This window comes from Lupinus angustifolius, chromosome LG09, assembly GCF_001865875.1.
Source record: "Lupinus angustifolius cultivar Tanjil chromosome LG09, LupAngTanjil_v1.0, whole genome shotgun sequence".
Lineage (NCBI taxonomy): Eukaryota > Viridiplantae > Streptophyta > Magnoliopsida > Fabales > Fabaceae > Lupinus > Lupinus angustifolius.
Genome location: NC_032017.1, coordinates 8,398,221 through 8,418,649, shown reverse-complemented (window position 1 = coordinate 8,418,649; position 20,429 = coordinate 8,398,221). Strand labels below are relative to the sequence as shown.

Genomic DNA, 20,429 nt, shown 5'->3' with positions numbered 1-20,429 from the left:
GAGTTGATTTTATCTAAATCTTCTTAATTTGTTATTCATGCCCTATGATATTCCAGACTTTGGTGGGCTAGTACACTTTTTTTTTGTAGTACCATGAGTTTCTCTTCACTCTCTGTAAATTTGAAATTAATATTTTTGAGTGTATGTGACTATACTTTTCAACAAGTGTTCTCTCAGAATCAAACACTTAACCTTTTGATCTTTAGGATTTAACAGGCCCTTATCCCACTAGATCGACGTATTTTTGGTCTTCCTAAATTGATAATATGCTTCATTCAACTATCAACTTGAACATGGTTTTGGAATTGTAATAATTTTTTTGAAAAGTCAATAATAATTGAAAATAATCTGTTGAACAACATATTAAATTCATACACTTTCAACGATTACATTTTTTTTTTCTTTTAAAAAAGTTAAAGAAAAAAAGCAATTAAGAAAATTGGTCTCTAGAAGCATATTATTAGTTGAAGTTGGTACTGAAATAATAGTTTTATATAAATAAAATAAAAGAAGAAGGAGCAAAGGAGGAAGAGGTAAAACTATTATTTCCCTCTCTCTCTCTCTCTCACCGCTTTCTTAGCGATCTTCTTCTCTGTTCTTCACGCGCTCACGCGCTTGAATTGCATGCTTCTCTGTTCTATATTCTGGGCGCGTGGATCTGCGTGAGTTGCGGTGGTTATGGCTACGTTGAAGAGTTCATCATCATCAATATCACGGTCGAGAGTAATGAAGAAGGAGAGTAATGGACCGAAGGTTGAAGAAGGTTTGAATCCATTCAAGTATGATAAATTTGATCCAGATGCTTATGTTCACAACAATTGTTCCCTCAACGATAGGGTAATTTCATTTCGTTTATTCCTTTCATTCATTTCAAAATTATCTAATCCATGTTTTTAGATGAGTAGTAGTTACTAGTTAGATTTTGAATTATTAGTTTATTACACTGTCACCCCTTAAATTTAGCTTAATTACATTCAACTCCCGTCAGTGTATTGTTACCTACCTTTGACTTGTGTTTGTGTGCCACAGATTATATTTCTCTATTATGGATTTGATTATTTGGCTTCTTTCAAAAATGATTAAATTGAAAGGAATGGAATTAGGAAGATGCAATGCAATCTTGTAATTACATTTTGGTTATTCAAAAATGATTTTAGGATCCAATTGCAAGGTATGGGATTCCTGTGTGTGGTTTATATGACTTGAGCTCTCCAACCACAACGGCTAGCTTGTGTGGTTTGGCCCTCCCATGATGTGTATCAAATATGGTTTTCCGTTTTTTACTTAGATAAAAAGATGCACTGACAGTGTCAGTTTTATATATTGTATCATTCACCATTCATATTTAATCACTATTGTTTCTTCAAGAAGTGAATGGTTGATTATGCAGTGACTGTATATTAATCTTTATACTAACTGTGCATACATATTACACTCTTTCACTTGTACTAAAATAAATATTATTAGAAGAGAAGAGAAAAATACAAAGGAAGAGGATAAGGCATTTCCTCACAAAACAAAATAAAAATAAAAAAACTAAAACGTACTTGACAAAGCAATTCATTATAATAAGCAAATTAATGGAAGCAAAAGTAATTAATATTACTAATGCAAACAAATCATACGATTTTTTGTGGGCTTAGATGTTTGATGGGTAAATGTGTAAAACAGCAAAATTTGCATGCTCCTCGTTCACTTTCCCTTCACTTTCTCCCCAATATTAGAAGTCATTTTCTGCCGTAGAACCAACTGTCTAGGTCATATTTTACTAGTTTGGCATGTTGTGATACACAAGTGTTTATTGATACCTCAATAAAAAAGCTTAATAGTACCTTTATGATTCCAGTAATAACAATCCTCTTATTGATAACCGAATCATTGTACTGACTCAAAAGGGAAATTTTATTCTAGTTTCTTTCCTACCATTATTATGGTCTAGACGCATGTCTTCTTCACACAATTCAGTATCTATCTAGGCCTCATGTAGTTGCGAAATGGATTTTATGTGCTCTTAGTATCAATGTTGTGAAACCCGAGCCGGACGTCAAATCGGCAGAGGTTCCGTATTAGGTTTAACCGGTTAAACCGTCCGGTCCGACCGATGATTTCGTACATAATTAATAATTTTTATTTATAAATATATAGTTATATATAAATGTAAAACTTTATATAATTAATAATTATGTATAATTATATTGAAATAATACCTCTTTATCTTTTTTTGGACCGTAGTAAAACAAAATATTAGAACATTGTTCCATTTTTTTAATTTTTAAGTGAGCCGTCCGGTTTACTTCTCGGGTTAATCCGGTTTAACCGGGTTTAACATGGTTGGACCGGATTTTTTCTGGTTCAAAGCGGTCCAACTCTCATTCGGTTAAGACGGCAAACCAGAGTCGTTTTCAAGTCCGGTCAGCGGTCAGACCGGTCGGACCGTCCGGTCCGGTTCTAATAACACTGCTTAGTATATAAAAATAATCAAAGAATGGAAGCAATGACAGTAGTGGTGAACTAGTGATCACTTAGTCCATTTTTTTTTCCATTTATTCATCTGGTGGTGAAGCCTTAAAATTGATGTGTTCTGTTTCCGTTGTGTGGAGAAATGTTTTTTTTGTTCAGATTGTTTGTAAGTCTTAATAAATCAAATATGAAAATGTGTACTTTATTTTTCAGGAAATAAAGCAATTATGCTCATATTTAGTAGATTTGAAGAAAGCTTCTGCTGAGGAGATGCGTCGAAGTGTCTATGCTAACTATGCAGCCTTCATACGGTTAGTTCTATTATAGTTTGTGTCAATTCTTTGAAAGTTGAACTGGTTCTTGAACCAGTAAAAAATGAGCATCAAGATTTTGAGGCCGAACTTGGATTTTGTACATGATTGTATATTATATAAACATGTGACAATATGAAAAAGATTATAAGACACATTATAGATTAAGTATATTACTAGAATTGTAGTGACAAACATTAAAATATATCTCTATTAATCAAATTAACTGATGCATACGATAAATTGACGTAGCTGGGGTGAGATAGAGACACTGGGGTTTTCATGTATTTTGTTTGGGGATTCACCTGTTTTTTAAAATTTGTTTCATAATATTATAATAATGAGCAACACACAAACAATGGTCTCCACATTCAAGGATTTCTAGGGTTCAAACTTCCAAACCACTTTTTATGCTAAAAACCACCCTCATATGGAGCCATCAGGGCCCTAAAAGCTTTTCTGCCCTTGAACTTGCCCTCTGTTGGACTTGGATTTGAAGTAGCTCAAAGCATGTGTACTAACCAATATAATATGTAAAATTAACCTTGGAACCTACAAAAACCAATGGTCTAGTGGTAGAGCAGTGCCCTGCCACAGCCAAGATCTGGGTTTGGTTCCCTCCTCAAGCCTCAGCCAGAGAATATTTAGTGGTTAAGGGGTAAAAAGTAAAACAGTGTTCAACTGGTTCAACTGTCAAACTACAACCAGTTTGCATGCTTTTACTGGTTTTGAGATTGGTTGTCATCCTGTTTTGGAGGCCACCCCAGACTACTTACTTTGGTTGCTACGGTTTTCAAGGCAATGGTTTGTATACACTATACAATTTGTGTATATCTTGTGATGCTTTAAAAATTCTAAAAGGCTTATTATTTTATCTTTGTAATCATTTTTCATCAAATATAAATTTTAGATCTGTATATGATTAAACAAGGGTGTTAAGTCAGAGTAGTCAGTAGGCACCAAATAGCAGTGCTATAGCCGTGGAGTGTATTTTCGTTGTGGCTGCTCGTGGGTGAGTCAGGGGAAGGATGGTGGTTGGAGCTGCCACTGTTCTTGGCAGTGCATCTCTATTCTGCAACCCGTCCATTTTCCAACCAAATCCCAGCAGCCCATGCATACTCCAGCCAAGCTCACCCAATTTTCAGCCAAACCGACTCATGTTCAGACAAAGCCACCCGTTTTCCACCCAAGCCATGCCCTTTGTGGCAAGCTTACCCCCTTTCAGCTTCTTTTGTTCTGCACACAACTTTCTCTTGTCTTTCTATCTTCCACTCACATGGAATTTTACTGTCTTTCTATCTTTTTTATTTGTTATTTTAATTTTCAATCTAAATCATGTTCACTCTTAGAGTTTTGAGTCTAGAAAATATCTTTGTTGTTCATAATTTGTCTATTAGTATTATTAATTATTAACTAGCACCAATCCTGCTTTGTGATATGCTGTTAGTGTGTTGGAAGTGTCTGATATTCGCCACTGTATACTATGTTTGCCTCTAATATTTTTAATTGTTATTTTATTTCTGAGAAGTGTCTCCCTTCCTGTGGTGCCAGTCTGGAAATGGTGGTTGGGTGGATGAGTTGTTCATCTGCCCTGGTTTTTCACCTTCAAAAATAGGCGAATCACAATGATGTTTGTTTAGCTGATTTATCTTTGGTTTTTGTTCTGTATATAAGTAACTTCTTACTGCAAAACTGTTTATGTGTTCTTTTGCTGATTTGTCACTGGTCATGTTTTAAATGTAAGTAATATGTATATGTTACAGAACATCTAAGGAGATATCAGATTTAGAGGGGGAGCTTTCGTCTATCAGAAACCTGCTATCTACACAAGCTGCCTTGATACATGGTTTGGCTGAGGGAGTTAACATTGATTCACTATCTATCTCCAGCTCTGATGGTTTGTCTAAAGATGCTATATCAAATTCTGAATTTAGGGAGACATCAGACCTGGACAAATGGTTAGTTGAGTTCCCTGACCTCTTGGATGTTCTCTTGGCTGAAAGACGAGTTGACGAAGCTTTGGCTGCTCTTGATGAAGGCGAGCGTGTAGTTTTTGAGGCAAAAGAGAGGAAGTCTCTCAACCCACCTGTACTGTTGTCTCTACAGAACTCCATTACGGAACGTAGGCAGAAATTAGCTGATCAGCTTGCTGAAGCTGCATGCCAGCCCTCCACCCGTGGTGCTGAACTTCGTGCATCAATTTCAGCCCTTAAAAGACTTGGAGATGGTCCCCGTGCTCACAGCTTGTTACTTAATGCCCATCTGCAGCGGTATCAGTATAACATGCAAAATCTTCGGTCATCAAGCACCTCATACGGGGGGGCGTATACTGCAGCTCTTGCACAACTGGTATTTTCTGCAGTTGCACAAGCTGCAAGTGATTCATTGTCTATTTTTGGTGAGGAGCCAGCTTATACATCTGAGCTTGTGATGTGGGCTACAAAGCAAACAGAGGCATTTGCTCTTTTGGTGAAAAGGCATGCATTAGCTTCATCAGCAGCTGCTGGAGGTTTAAGGGCTGCTGCAGAGTGTGTTCAAATAGCATTGGGTCATTGCTCATTGTTGGAAGCTCGTGGGCTGGCTCTTTGTCCTGTACTTTTGAAACTTTTTAGACCTAGTGTTGAACAAGCACTGGATGCTAATCTGAAGCGGATTTCAGAGAGTACCGCTGCTTTGGCTGCAGCTGATGACTGGTTACTCACTTACCCTACTGTGGCTAACCGTCAGACTGGTAGGCTGTCAAGTATATCTGTTGGTAACACAACAGCATTTCAACATAAACTTACAAGTAGTGCCCATCGCTTCAATTTAATGGTCCAGGTGAGAATTTTAGGTTTTACTCAATATTGACTTATTGCACACAATGATGGTTGGTTTGAGAATAGAGATCTAGCTTTGTTTGGGACAGTGTGAATATAGGTATTGTAAAACAAGCATTATTTGTTATTTACATTCTTAATATGAAATTATGAATCTATTGTCTCTTTCAGGGAAGATATTGAGAATTTTGTATTAGCAATGTGATGGTTTATTCCTGTTTGTTTATAAATGATATCCGCTTTTGATGTTAGGTTTTCTCAGTTCTTTCACTATTCCTCTTGTTGTCCTCTTATCCGCTTTTGTATGAACTCTTAACAAACATCCTATCTTGAACACACGTACACACCCATAAATTTTTATCTTCTTTAACTCTATACCTTTCCATGTTTCTTGTGCATGTAGTTTTCATGGCTTTACATTTTTAATTCACTTTATTCTGGATTTTCTGCATGCTTATACAGGACTTCTTTGAGGATGTAGGACCACTGCTTAGTATGCAGTTGGGAGGACAAGCTCTGGAAGGATTGTTTCATGTATTTAACTCTTATGTGAACATGCTCGTTAAAGCATTACCTGGATCAATGGAAGAAGAAGCAACCTTTGATGATTCTGGAACCAGTATTGTAAGGATGGCTGAGAGTGAAGCTCAGCAGATTGCATTGCTTGCTAATGCCTCATTACTATCAGATGAACTACTTCCCCGTGCAGCCATGAAGCTTTCCACTATAAATCAGGCTGCCTACAAGGATGATAATCGAAGAGCCTCAGATCGGCACAATCGTCATCCTGAACAAAGAGAATGGAGGAGAAGGCTTGCGGGTTCAGTTGACAGGTTGAAAGATACATTTTGTCGTCAACATGCGTTGGACCTCATTTTTACAGAGGAAGGTGATAGTCATCTTACTGCTGACATGTATATAAATAAGGATGGAAATGCAGATGAAGTTGAATGGCTTCCATCTTTGATTTTTCAGGTATTTTGGAAGGAAACCTGATATTTAACTTCAATCCTGTCTTTGTGTGATTGTATTTTATAGTTTTTTATGCCTCATATTGTTCTTAGAGTGAATTTGAATTTAACTTTTCTTTGTTGGCTTTGGTCTAGATGTTTTTGTATTCTTTCTTCTCTGTTCTCTCCTTCCTACGGCACTCTATTGTCTTCTTCGTAGGAAGCTTTTTGGGCTAGGGGACTGGCATTATTGCATTTACAGGGAGAAAGTCCCAGGTTCTGTCTCACGGCTGTAGATTTTAAGTATTTCATTTTCACACAGGAATTATGTCAGTAATATGGTCCTTTTATGTTCATCTTTGTTGTTTGTAGTTTAGAGAAGAAAAAATTATAGTATGAGAAGGCTGGGTGCATTGTGGTTGAGTTTTACATGCTGGCTGCAGATCTATCTATCATTCCTAGTTTTTAGAGATTGATATGATAAATTAAGACATAAAGTAAATTGTAGAAGCATTTAAATATCTTTTCCTTAGATAGAGATGATTACCTTATATCTTCAGACATTTGATATAATCTTCCCGTTCATTGCCTTAATAGTATTTTTTTAATTTGATTTTCAAATTGAGTTCTTATTTTTCCACTTTGGAATTTCTTGTGCAAACAGATCTTCTATGACATGGTGTTCTGCGTTGGAAATTGGATTAAAGAACTCTTATTCTTTAGAACTTTTATGACCCATATGGATATCCTCTGAACGATCCTTTTCTGTTTTTTGCTAAAATCAAGTAGAATTGTCTTCTAACTTCACTGCAGATTAATACTTATAATTATTGTTCAAAATCTGACGATATACTACTATGTTATTGTTCAGGAGCTTTTCATAAAACTGAACAGAATGTCCAATATAGCAGCAGATATGTTTGTAGGGAGGGAAAGATTTGCTACGTTGCTCCTGATGAGACTCACAGAAACTGTTATTTTGTGGCTGTCAGAAGACCAGACCTTTTGGGATGATATCGAGGAAGGGCCAAAGCCGTTAGGTCCTCTTGGTCTTCAACAGGTATGATATGGGAATTTGTTTATTATTTTATTGATGATTTTCTTTTAATTTTAGTTAGGGAATAATTGAATTGTATATCTTTCGAATGTATGCTTATATGGTGTAATGATTTGCTGACATGGAAAATCGATGTATGCCAACTTTACATTATGGAGCCTTGTGAACTGAAGAGCTCATCACGGCCATATAATTTTCATTTGTATGTACACTGTGCAGTTCTATTTGGATATGAAATTTGTCGTGAGTTTTGCCTCCCAAGGTCGGTACTTGTCACGGAATTTGCAACGAATTGTCAATGAGATTATATCCAAAGCAATGTCAGCATTTTCCACCACAGGCTTGGACCCATATAGGTAGGCTTCTCAAATATGTTTCAGTCACTTATCACATCAAATTTGTCATTATCATTAAAAAAATAGCAACCTTTTGTGTTCTTTATAGACTTAAGCAACCCTTTGGTTCTTTTAAACATGATTATTTCTGGATTACCCTACTTAAAATTTGTTTGATTTTAGTCCCTTATTTTATGAAAAATTAGTGTGCTTTTAGTCCCTCACCAGGCACTAAAGCACACCACTTTTAGTATTTGTAGGGACTAAAACGAATAAAATTTAATAGCGCCCAAATCCAAAATTCGCTTTTACAAGGACCAAAGGCTTGTTCAAACCTATGAAGAAATTATGAGCGGTATATTTAGCTATTGTTATCTTAATGTTTGGCTTAAAAAATATTGGCTGACATGATTTCATATTTATGAGGATGAGGGTACCCAGATTTCGGATACAGTTGTTTAATTGAAAGCATTTGCTCTTTTTGAGAGTCTGATATATGACTTTTGGTGACAGTGAATTGCCTGAAGATGAATGGTTTAATGAAATATGTCAAGATGCTATGGAAAGACTGAGTGGAAAACCAAAGGAAATAAATGGAGAAAGAGAAGTTAACAGCCCAACTGCATCTGTATCTGCACAATCAATTTCATCTGTCAGATCTCACAGTAGTTCATAAGCCATAGTTTCATTCTTGCAAATTAGAACAGAGTCCCATCTCTATCAATCGAATTACTGCCAGATTTGTGTACTCTACAAAATTGTGATCTCTTCAATGCTTTCTGATGCTCTCCAGTTCCAATCAGGTCCCCCTTCACTTTTGTGTTTTAAATTGTGGTCCTGGTTGCAATGATGTTGCATTTACTATATTGCAGTCATGGACCATACTTTAAAACTATGCTTGTGTAGATTTGATGGGAATAACCATACCTTTGTGTAGATTAAGTTTTCCATAGTCAGATGTTTGGTTTGTAAATGTTGATTTGATTATTTGGTTCCTATGTTCAAACATTATTATTTGAAACAAGTGTACTCACTTAAATTTTTAAAGTGTGATTTACTTTCATGGGATTAGGGGATGCTTTCTTGCAACAGCTTATAAATATTTTTATTCTAGTGGATCGGTAAGAAAATGTTTAAATTAGGCTGTGAAAATAGTTCAAGACTTTTTTATGGGTCTTTTTTAGCATATTTAATAAGTTTGTTAGAAAAAAGATAATTTGAAAGTCAAAATAAAATCATGAATTCAATTACCTAGTTTGTGCGTGAAATCGTCAGTAGTGTTAGGTTCCAGTATTGTTGCATTTGATTACAAACAAAATCTGTAATTCCCATTTAGTGGTGTTATTAATATTGTCTAGTTATCAAACTAATTAAGGTTGATACAATAGTTTAAATAGTTGTTCACTAATTATACTGTATTAGTGAAATTAAATATACCTATATATTATACTAACATTTTAATAAAAAATAACACACATTCATTTTATTTATTTTTTAAGAAAATCACTGTCACAACTGGAATGGCACAATCCAAAATTGGCTAATTTTAATGTACAATTGATATGATATTCGTATATGCGTACATATTGATTTGGGATCTGGTTTGCAATGATAACATTGCAGGTTAGGGATGTCGATAAGGAGGTAATATAAAGATGTATAGGATTTGTACTCACTAAAACATTTATTTTTTTACACATTAACCATAGAAGTAAATATTATATATGACCATAAAATACCATGAGATTGATATTTGTTAGCAGGACAATCACAAATCCTAGGAGGATTTACTTCTTTACTCATATAGTGATGAAATATCACTGGTTAAAGAAATATAGTTGAAAATGGATAGGTTTGTTTTTTGTGAGAATACAATGGAATGAAAAGAGATGGAAGTAAAAGCTGATCATTAACAAATTCAAGGTATGCAAATTGGCAGAATGACTTTAAGACACATTCTTATAACTTTTGTTGCATTCTTTTCATTACAGTGTCTGGTTTGCTGCATCATGAAATTTGTTGGGGTACATGATTTCATATTTATAAGGGTGTATCCCTCTGCTATAGTTGTGCCATTTTTTCATGTACATTAAGTTTTCCATAGTTATGGTTTGCAAATATTGAACTGATTATTTGGTTTCAGATGTTCAAATATATTATTATCTTTTGAAACAAGTCTACTTAGTTGAATTTTATAAGTGTACTTTAACAATTAGTTAATAATCTAGTTAATCTAGTTGAAACCTCATACCATGCTTGAGAGCTTATGAGTTAGTAGAGTCAATAACCTTGATGATGTGAAAATATATAGGATATCATGTCAAAATATATAGGATACCAAATAATGATGACATTAATTAGTAATAGGAGTGATGTTGAAGTATAAGTGTATGATGGTAAAAGGTAAAAAGATTAGGAAAATAGAAGTAACTCACTTTTTCTTCATTTGATTTAAAATAGACACTTGTATAAGTGACAAATGAAATAGAATGATGCAGAAATTTGAAGGTGGAAAATGTCCTCATACATAAAAGTAATAATGTAACATAAGATAATACTCTATTCTCAACCTAGCATGATATACAATGTCTGATATTAGTATCTTACTATGATTTCTCTATGCTCTACCATTAGATTTTTCTTATCTCTAGGAGGAAATTTCTATTTAGTTTCTGTAATATTTCTATAAGATGCTCTACTCACTTGCACTTCCATTTCCATACAAGATGAATTAAATACAAGACACAAACAACAATCATAACAATGGTTCTGGCTGAGGGCAAAACTACTAGCAGAGAAGTGCACACTACTAGCTGATTTTGCTTGCACCTAGTTTTATTCTCAATCATCCATTCACCATTACATATCTTCAACATATACTAAAACATCACTATAGTCATCATATATTAAAAAACAGATTAAGATAATCTAAAGTGCCCATGCACTTTATACAGTAACAAACTACAAATTTACTAAAACTTTTGTTTCTTGCATCAATGGTTGAAATCCATATAGAAACTTAGAGCTTGAGAAATACAAACTCCTCAATGGCAGGAACAGCTCCTATCTTATCAAGTGTCTCTTTGTTTGGTTCTTCATCCACACCAATAGCCATAATAGCCTTCTTCCTTAAGGATGTCCTACCCACACTCATGAAGCTCACATTCACATTTTCTTCACCCAATATATTACCAACTTTTCCAATCATTCCTGGCTGATCTAATTGTCTGCACAGAATAAGGTTCCCTTCTAAGCTCACATCAACACCAAAAGACCCTACACATGTTAGGTGGGGCACTCCATACTTCACTTTCCCTTCAATGCTTATTTGACCACCCTCTGATACACCACTTGCAAACTTGGACTCCACATTGGATATTTGTACCTGCATTAATGTTCAAGTACATCAATAGTAGGACAACATTTGACATTACTTTGAATCATTCATTTGAATCTTGTTAGAACCACATTTAAGTCAGTAAATAAAAGTATATGATGTAAAATACAAAGTTCAAAATTTGAAGTGTAAATAACAGAAATCATATACCTGGATTGAATCAATAGGTAGCTCAGGAGATGAATCAACAACTACCCTTTCCTCGCTTATGCGAATTCCTTTTTGCTTGGCAGTGAAGTCAGCATTTACAAGGTTGATAATTGAGTTTGATATTGGTTCAATGATGCCTTTAGTGATCATGGCTCTTAGAAGTCTAGTGTCCAAGTCATCAGGACCCCTTGCTGATCTATAAACTACTTTCACTGATTTGATTCCACTTCCTCCGGATACCAATTGTACACCTAGCCTACCTAACTTCTCGGCTAGCAACACATATGGAGCCAGTTCTGATATCACCTGATCACAACATAACCAAGCTAGTTATGTTCTTTGTCAAACATTTTTGTACATCCAACACTCTATTTTTATATTCTAGACTATAAACTTTTGCATGTTTGATCTGCCACTGATAACTATGTACAATGTTTACCTCAGGAGAAACCATAGGAGCATTGACAGCAGTTGCTGAAAGTTCCCCCTTCAATGCTCCAACCACAGCCTCTGCTATTTCAATAGCTACACCCTCCTGATGAGTCAAAATTGAACTTGATCAGAAAAAGATGATGCTATATGGTACAGAACAAAACTGATTAATCATAAATAGGGGCTAAGAGAAAAAAACTAACCTGGGCCTCTTTTGTGCTAGCACCAAGATGGGGTGTCACAGTCACATTTTCATGTTGCACTAACTTACTGTCTTTGGATGGAGGTTCCTCAGTGAAAACATCTAGGGCTGCCTGCTCCATATGCCAATTGTAATAAAGATATATAGTCATTTGAGACACATTAAGATATAAGAATGTAAAGGTTCTAAAGTACAATCCACAACCGCAATTGCAGCGGCAGTTTTTGCAGTCTCAAGATATGCATTTTCCCGCACCCACAGTTGCAGTTTAGAACCTTATATAACATTGTTGCCCACTGAATGAGAAACACAAATCACTATAAAAGAAATTGGAGCGAAGGGGTTGTGACCTGAGCAACAATGCCACTATCAAGGGCTTTGACTAAAGCATCTTCATCAATGACTCCTCCTCTAGCAACATTGACAATGCGAACACCCTTCTTCATCCTTGCAAAAGTGTCATCATTGAACATCTTATTAGTAGTTGGAATGAGTGGTATATGGAGTGATATGAAATCAGCAGTGGATATGGCTTGATCAAATGAAACTAATTCCACACCAACGGCGCGAGCTCTATCAGCTGGAGCATAAGGGTCATGTGCAATCACATTCATCCCTAACCCTTTCGCACGCCTTGCTACTTCAGATCCAACTTTTCCAAATCCCATCACTGCTAATGTCTTTCCAACCATAGAAACTCCTACATACTTGTTTCTTTGCCATTTTCCTGAAAGTTTGTATTATCTTTCTCAATAAAAACTTCAAAGGATTGTAGTACTATAATTTGTATATTTATTATCCTCTACTTTAATCCTTAGGCCACCTAATAAGTTTATTCATTCATCAATTTTACTTTGTTGATTTTGTGTTTAATCTTAAGGATTCCTGTCACTTTAAAACAAATCCAATTCAATTCTCAATCTTATGTTTAAGTTACACTACAATATGCTAGTTCTCTCACAATTTTGACCAAGGTCCTAGGAATTTTAATCATAGCCATGTATCTATCATGGTAGTATCTAATCATAACCACAAATTTTAAGATTTTGAAGTATTAAATACATGATCTTCCATGTAAATTTTGTTTAATTTGATTCCAAGCAAAACAATGAACAAAATGGATCATTATGACATTCTTCGATCCATATAGCTGCCAAACCCACCTGGTGGGGGATAAAGGCTTGGTTATTGTTGTTGTATAGACAAAAAAAAAAGCGGGGTTACCCGATTTGATGGAGGCATCAGCCTGAGCAACATTTCTGGCCATGGCGGCGAGGAGAGCGATCCCATGTTCTGCAGCTGCAATGGTATTAGCAGTTGGAGCATTAACAACAAGACAACCAAATTCAGTTGCTGCTTTTAGATCCACATTATCAATCCCAACACCTGCTCTTCCAACAACCTTCAACTTCCCTTTCCCTGCTTCAAACACTTCTCTTGTCACCTTTGTTCCACTTCTCACTATCAATGCATCACATTCTGATATCTTACTACATAGATCCTCTTGTGAAAGATCATAAATACATTCCACTTTCCCATAACCACGTAACACTTGAAGCCCTGCTTCTCCAAGTTTCTCGGAGACCAAGATGGTTGGTTTTGAGACCAAACTTCCAACATCATTGGAAACAGAATCTAACACTTGAGATGTTTGTGTTGGCTCAACTGTTTTCAAAACATTGTTAACCACCAAAGAACATTGTTTTTTAGAATGAAAAAGAGTGTTATTGTTGTTGTTGTTGTTGAATGAAAGAAGAGATGTCTTTGATATGGGTTTAGAAGTGAAGGAGGAAATTGAAGGGAATAGAGGTTTGGTCAAAGTAGAAAATGCCATGGATAGATACTTAGATTGTTTTCTCTGATGTTTCTTTTTTTCTTTCTTAGATCTCTCTAACTTCAAACTAGCTTTGTTTCTCAAAAAGCTTTAGGTACAATTATCAATCACACATGAGTTTGCTATATATAAAACCACTAAAGATGGAGCAGAACGTGTTATGATCAAAACTATAGATTTTTCATCCTAATTGTTAAATGGTTTATTAGTGGAACATATTCATGCTCATTGTTTAAGGAAAGATCTAAAAAAAACAAACTCATTTTTACTACAACACCAACCATTTTAAGAGAAAAAAATGTACTAAGTTTTATACACATGAGACACCAATTTAATTATTATTGATTTTTTAAATAAATAGTGAATGAACTGTATGTAAATCTTATAGATATTATATTTTTATGTTTATTGTTAAAAGAATAATTAAAGGAGGTATTTTCACTCAAATGTGGCTGGTTTGAATTTAAGATGGGAAAGAATATTTTCCTCAATTTATTAAAAGGACACTATGGATGGTGAGCATTTGAGCATATGGAATATTTAATCTCTTCATTAAGCTACTTACAAAATATAAAAAAAATGTACCTCAAGTGTCTCTATGAATATGGTTTTCCACTCATTATAAATTAGTAATAAGTGGTCCTATATTCATGTTCCTCTAGATGGAAAATTGTGGTTACATTCAATAATTAACTCTAAAAATTAATCTGTTTTTCTTGGAAATACACTTTCACCTAATTGTTAGTGGCCAATCCTCATCTTATAAGTTAGGGGAAGTTTAACCATTAGTTCAAGGACAAGGATAATATATATAGCTAGGATGAATTTCTAAGTATTTTATTAATTATTAATTACTTAAAGTTTACTTTAAGTACCATAATCATGAAAGTAGCAGTATAAATATCCACTTGTTACTTGTTACATTATTGAAAGATGCTTTCTATTTTTTTTTGTTGGCAAGCAATTATTGATAAAGGGCATAATCAATGAGGGCCCATTCTAAAAAGGAATAAATAGTAGGGGCAGCAATATTACCAACCAAAAACTCTCTCAAATATCTTCATCCATTTAATTTTTTGAGGGTTGGTGAGATCTTAATGTATAATTATTTTTAGGGTTGGTGTGAGATTCATTGTCACATGTGTCACACTCACTCACTTATTCAATTGAAACGTGTACTATATAATATAAACTCTTCCTAAAGTAAGCGATATTGGTTCAGAAAAATAGTCGTACATTCCAAAAAAATTAGTTCCTTATTAATAGAGTTAAAAAATACCATTAGTCAAATAAAAAAACTCATTTGTTTATCAATTTAAAATTAAAAAGTTGTTCAACTTTGTCTTCTTCTTAATCAGTCAACATTTACTACTCCACTAGGAAATATATTTCCCATTTAACTTTTATGTATCGAAAAAAAGAAGCGAAGATATAAATTAATCAATGAAAAGCACAATTTAATAATTTATTATATTAAACTATATGATTATTGGAAATTTTAAATTTCATTGAAGATTTCATTTAAATGTTTGTGTGCAACCGAAGTGAATGCATGTGAGGACTAAATTGAAGTACAAAACGTTGATGGTGAGAGGGATAATTGATAATATGAACTTGGACGCAAATGAAGGTAAGAAAGAAAGAGACAACCACCAATGTCTCTTTATTATTATATTATTTATAAAATTTACTTACATTCATTATTTACCAAAGTGTTAGGTGTGAGGTGAAGGTTGACCCACAAAGCTTGGATTACAACTAATATATATTACTTAAACAACTTATTTCTTCTACATGTTAATTTTCAATCTAGTAATAATTTTTATATAGGACAAATATACTTACCACAGATTCTTACCCACTAAATTCTACATCTTTTTATTTGAGTTAATTGTTTAGGAGCTTCTCCAATTCCTGTCTAAGTCTTTGTTAGTTTCGCTGGCTGTTTTTTGGGCTTAGGCCCGTTTATATTGTATAGAATATAACTTCACCCTCCTATTAATTAATTATGAAAACAAATATGTGAAGAGAGAAGCAAATTAAGGACTAAGAAAATCACCAATAATGAAAAGGTGACTAAAAAGACATTTAAATGTTAATATATACTTTACTTATAAGTGTTATCATGTATAAAGTCCCTATGAGCCTAAAACTGAGATTGTATAAAGTCCAATGCAAAATAGCTAGATTGTTGCATTTAGATGAATAAGAATTTGTGTAGCAGAGGCTAATCACAATCACAACTCAAACCCAAAAAAATGAATAAGAAAGAGCTTTTAAGAGAGCAGAAAGGAAAGCAAGCAAACACTATAACAAATCATATCAAAGTATACAACAAAATTACACAACAAGAATCAGTACACTCTATAGTACAAAAAATGGAATCCTATTCTTCACATAACAATCAATTGCTTTAACCTTGCCTTTCTCTTATTATCTTCTGCCCAATATACCTGCCAAATTAGAATAATACATATAATTTTTATAATGCTCCAAGTCAAAAAACAAACAAACAAACAAGTGAAGATTTTATCCTTACCTTCCAAGCATCATGAGGGTGGCCTGAGGATTGGTTCCGGGCGAAACACTAAATACAGATCCATCGACAATACGAAGTGAAGAAATGCCGATGACCTTAAGATCACGATCAACCACCCTTCCAACAACACAGCCTCCATGGTAATGCCATATGGTACTCACCGTCCTACGGCAGAAATCGGCCATCTGAACATAATTTGATTGATCAATAGGCAAAGCAGGCCCTACAAATCTGAAGTCCTGATCCCCTAACCAATTCCTGAACTTGAAATCATTCAGTGCCCGACTTCTTAACACATCACCTATCTTCCTTGTACCGTTCACACACCTTTCAAGATCAACAGGGTTGTTGAAGTAATTGAACCTCACAATAGGATTCAACTTAACATCAGTGGAAGCAAGTCTTAGAAAGCCACTAGAGAGTGGTCCTGAAATCTTTGCAATGAGGGTTGCAACTGTGAGGTAAAGTGGCGAAGAAGGATTACGGATGAACACACTTTGAGAAGGTGATACAAAAGGAATGACATTAGATGCAGCTTCAATGTAAGCACCAGAATCCGTAATTCCTACAACTTGAATAAGAGAATGCTCAAGTGGAACTGAGGGAACAAGAGTAATTCCATTCCTGGGATTATCATAGAGGAAATGTCCTACATAAGGGAGGTGATATGCAACTGGTATACCCCACGACGAAAGATACGGCCTTGGACCAATTCCACTAAGCAAAAGAAGCTGAGGACTCCCAATTGCACCAGCAGAGAGAATAACCTCACCATGATCATGCACAATTGCATGATGATACCTATACAGAATTATAGATCATCAATATCAAAAACAAAGAATAGCTCATCAATATGAATAGTGTAAGCAATACCTTCCATTTTGGTCACGGTAAACAACACCGATCGCAGATTGTCTTGGATTACTTGCAGCTGAAGTAGCAGTATTACTAACAGAAGATGCAAGGAGAAGCCTTTCTACACTTGCATACACAGCAACCTTCAGATTAGAGGGCCTAGCATATCTCAACAAATCAGCAGCACTGTGTCTTCTACCGTTGCTATCGAAAGTGGACCCTCCAATCTTAGTACCAGTTGCATGTTCCAAGGTGAAGCCATTGTAAGGATCAACACCAGCTTCTAATAAACCGTCACGGACCGCACTTTGCCAAGTCTTCAGGTTTGGCCTAAACACTATTTCTCTCTCAACCCATTCATAGGATTCATTCACAAGCTTCATGTCCCAAGTCAAACCAGACCTGGTGATGAAGAAATAATAAGCAATAAGCATATTCAATAATAAGCAATAAGCATATTCAATAAAATAAGAATTAAAGAAATAGAAAAAGTAAAGTAAGATACCTTGTGAAGAATTGAGGATCAGCTCGACTATAGAAGCCAGCATTGATAGCACTACTTCCACCGAGAACGCGTCCTCTGGCATTAGGAACACCATCTTCTGAAACAAAAGCTTGTACCGGAGAATATAGATTGTTAGCATTATTTGGTGAGTTCAAGAGAGTAGTCAAGAATCCTTCTTGGTTCATAAGATTGGAATTATCATAAGGAATGCCACCACGTTCTAGAAGGAGGACACGGAATGAGTAAGAAAGTGTTGATGCTAATGGGCACCCTGCAGTTCCACCACCAACAATGATGTAGTCATAGTAATCCTCTAATGGGAATGAACTTGCGTTTGATACCAACTTTGAGTAGTAACTTGGTGCTTCTTCGTTTCTTGAGCTACAGGCAACTATATATGAACTCAATATTGTGCTATAAAGCATTAACAACATGAGCAAAATGGTGTAACCCATTTTCTTGTTTGATATGAAAATGGTTATTTCTTTCAGAAAAGAAGAAGAAGAAAAAGAAGAAAACGAAATGGTTAATAGAGAGAGAGAGGAAGAAATGTTTGACAGTTGAAGCATCCAAAAAACAGAGTCTCCTCAATCCTAACAGAAATCAATAATTCATAACTTGCAACTATTTTCTTCAACTATTTTATCATTTTTATTCAAGAGTAAAGTATAATATAGTAATTCATTTATTTTTTTGTTGCTCCAAGATAACAGTTTGCTACGTTAAATTTAATACTTAATATACCAATTTAGTTTAACTCTCTACCTCCTCGTTATTCTAAAATCTACACTATAGGATCATATATTCTAGATCATTAATAAAAAAAATATAAAATTAATATATATTTAATTAATTTTTTATTTTTATGAAGAATGAAAATCTTATAATACATGGACTAATAAAAACTTTGAGATAAAACCACTCTTGTGAGAACTAGACTGGATGGCCTGGCCGGTCCATAGCTTACTATACTTAAAAATGTTTTTGGTTTCCAATCTTAACTAAATTAGTAGTTCGACTATTTTGAACTAGAGAAATTTCGGTTTGACTGTGCTAAACCCGATTAAACTGCAATAACCCATAAAGTGAACCGGATAGTTCACTTAGAAATTAAAAAAACATAACATTACTCATACGTTTTTTTTTGTTTTACTTTGATCCAAAAGAAGATGAAAAATTTTAGTTTTATATAATTATACATAATTATTAATTATATAAAATTTACATGTAATTATATATTTATAGATAAAAATTATTAAATTATATATGAAATCCTCAAATCACACGATGTGATAAAAGATGTACTCGTAATCCTAATACTATAGGAGTATCCACCCAATTTACATCTTTCAAATATTTCGGCCCATTGACATATATTTAAGCCTAATAACAAGCATACGCTAGTCTCGAGTACAATCACCAAAAGCACCAAGCACCGTCTTGAGTGTAAAATATTAACCAATGATTCAATCTTCACACGAGTCATCATAAACAAAATAATTTAGTGATATTTAGGACGTTAGACTTTTATTTACAAAGTTAATAATATAATAAAATATAAGGTAAGATTGGATTAGGTTAGATTATATAAATAAAATAAAAGAATACATTCTACTACAAAATCAACTAAACTATAAAAAAAAGTAAGATAGATGATATATCCTCTAGACCTCAAGATTACTTCATAAGTAAAGGGGTTATTTAAATTTGAGAAAAAAATATATATGGAGTCACAATATAAGGAATTTTTATACTATCATTATATTATTTATCATTTATTTTTTATTATATTGACTTTTAAATAAAAAAGTAGTATAAATGATTGTTCCAATATGGATAAATCTAGGTGGTTTCTAGTCTGTCTCGAGTGCATGGCCGAATCTAGCTAACTCTTGTTCACCCGCTAGGGTGGCCAGTCTCACAACAAGTGTCATAAAGGCTTCTGACGCGTCATTAATGCTTCTGACTCATCATTAATATATTTCTGATCCCGCCATTAATATGCCGCAGACTCGCCTTGACTGACATTCCACCTGTCACACCACCTGCATATTCTATCTGTCCCTGACAATTCGATAATTGCAGACCTACAAGATGAGCAAGGACATCCCAGCATGTCCTCATTGTACCTGCTATGCACCAACCAATTGTCGGGTGCTACATCAATAGTCTCAAATTCGATAAATAGAGAAGCTCACATAGAGAGTATAATTAATTCTCATTCTCTCATTTATTGTTGCACTTATTGTTATTGCTCTAACTTCTCTCTTACTTGCTTTCATTCTCTCTAAGATTCTTTACTGACTTGATCATTGAAAAATCTTTTTAGGTACCTACTCTGGTGGGTCAAAACGACATACCTACCAAAACTTCTTATCATTCTCATTCTACTGGACATCCAGTATCGACCATTCCCCTCCAAATACTAAAGAACAATGATGAATAAGGTATAACTGTGTATAAAATTTTATTTTATCCCTATATATATATATATATTAAAGTTTTGAATTCTGGTTGGAGTGGTGACTTTATGAATTGTCTATGATGACATTCCACATCCCATTGGTGGGAAGGTGTGAGGAA

General features: G+C 34.4%; 3 protein-coding genes across 4 annotated transcripts; 1 reads left to right on the top strand and 2 right to left on the bottom strand.

Moving 5' to 3' along the window:
* On the top strand, positions 524 to 19,439 carry LOC109356590 (exocyst complex component EXO84B-like). 2 transcript variants are annotated; one of them, XR_002108760.1, is made up of 8 exons: positions 524 to 837; positions 2,674 to 2,771; positions 4,535 to 5,591; positions 6,053 to 6,565; positions 7,412 to 7,600; positions 7,817 to 7,953; positions 8,446 to 8,803; positions 19,429 to 19,439. XR_002108760.1 is itself a non-coding variant. In XM_019599988.1 (7 exons), the coding sequence occupies exons 1-7, from the start codon at positions 679 to 681 to the stop codon at positions 8,606 to 8,608; spliced, it is 2,316 nt and encodes a 771-aa protein (XP_019455533.1). In that variant the 5' UTR covers positions 524 to 678; the 3' UTR covers positions 8,609 to 8,974. The 2 variants fall into 2 exon arrangements, 1 of the variants encoding a protein (XP_019455533.1); XM_019599988.1 differs by lacking the exon at positions 19,429 to 19,439 and having other exon boundaries at positions 8,446 to 8,974.
* Positions 10,684 to 14,153, bottom strand: LOC109356591 (D-3-phosphoglycerate dehydrogenase 2, chloroplastic-like). Its single transcript, XM_019599989.1, has 6 exons — positions 13,338 to 14,153; positions 12,464 to 12,840; positions 12,115 to 12,225; positions 11,919 to 12,014; positions 11,480 to 11,785; positions 10,684 to 11,317 (listed from the first exon to the last, which is right to left on the bottom strand). The coding sequence occupies exons 1-6, from the start codon at positions 13,945 to 13,947 to the stop codon at positions 10,952 to 10,954; spliced, it is 1,866 nt and encodes a 621-aa protein (XP_019455534.1). The 5' UTR covers positions 13,948 to 14,153; the 3' UTR covers positions 10,684 to 10,951.
* LOC109356592 ((R)-mandelonitrile lyase-like) lies at positions 16,274 to 18,290 on the bottom strand. Its single transcript, XM_019599990.1, has 4 exons — positions 17,847 to 18,290; positions 17,360 to 17,743; positions 16,487 to 17,287; positions 16,274 to 16,400 (listed from the first exon to the last, which is right to left on the bottom strand). The coding sequence occupies exons 1-4, from the start codon at positions 18,278 to 18,280 to the stop codon at positions 16,361 to 16,363; spliced, it is 1,659 nt and encodes a 552-aa protein (XP_019455535.1). The 5' UTR covers positions 18,281 to 18,290; the 3' UTR covers positions 16,274 to 16,360.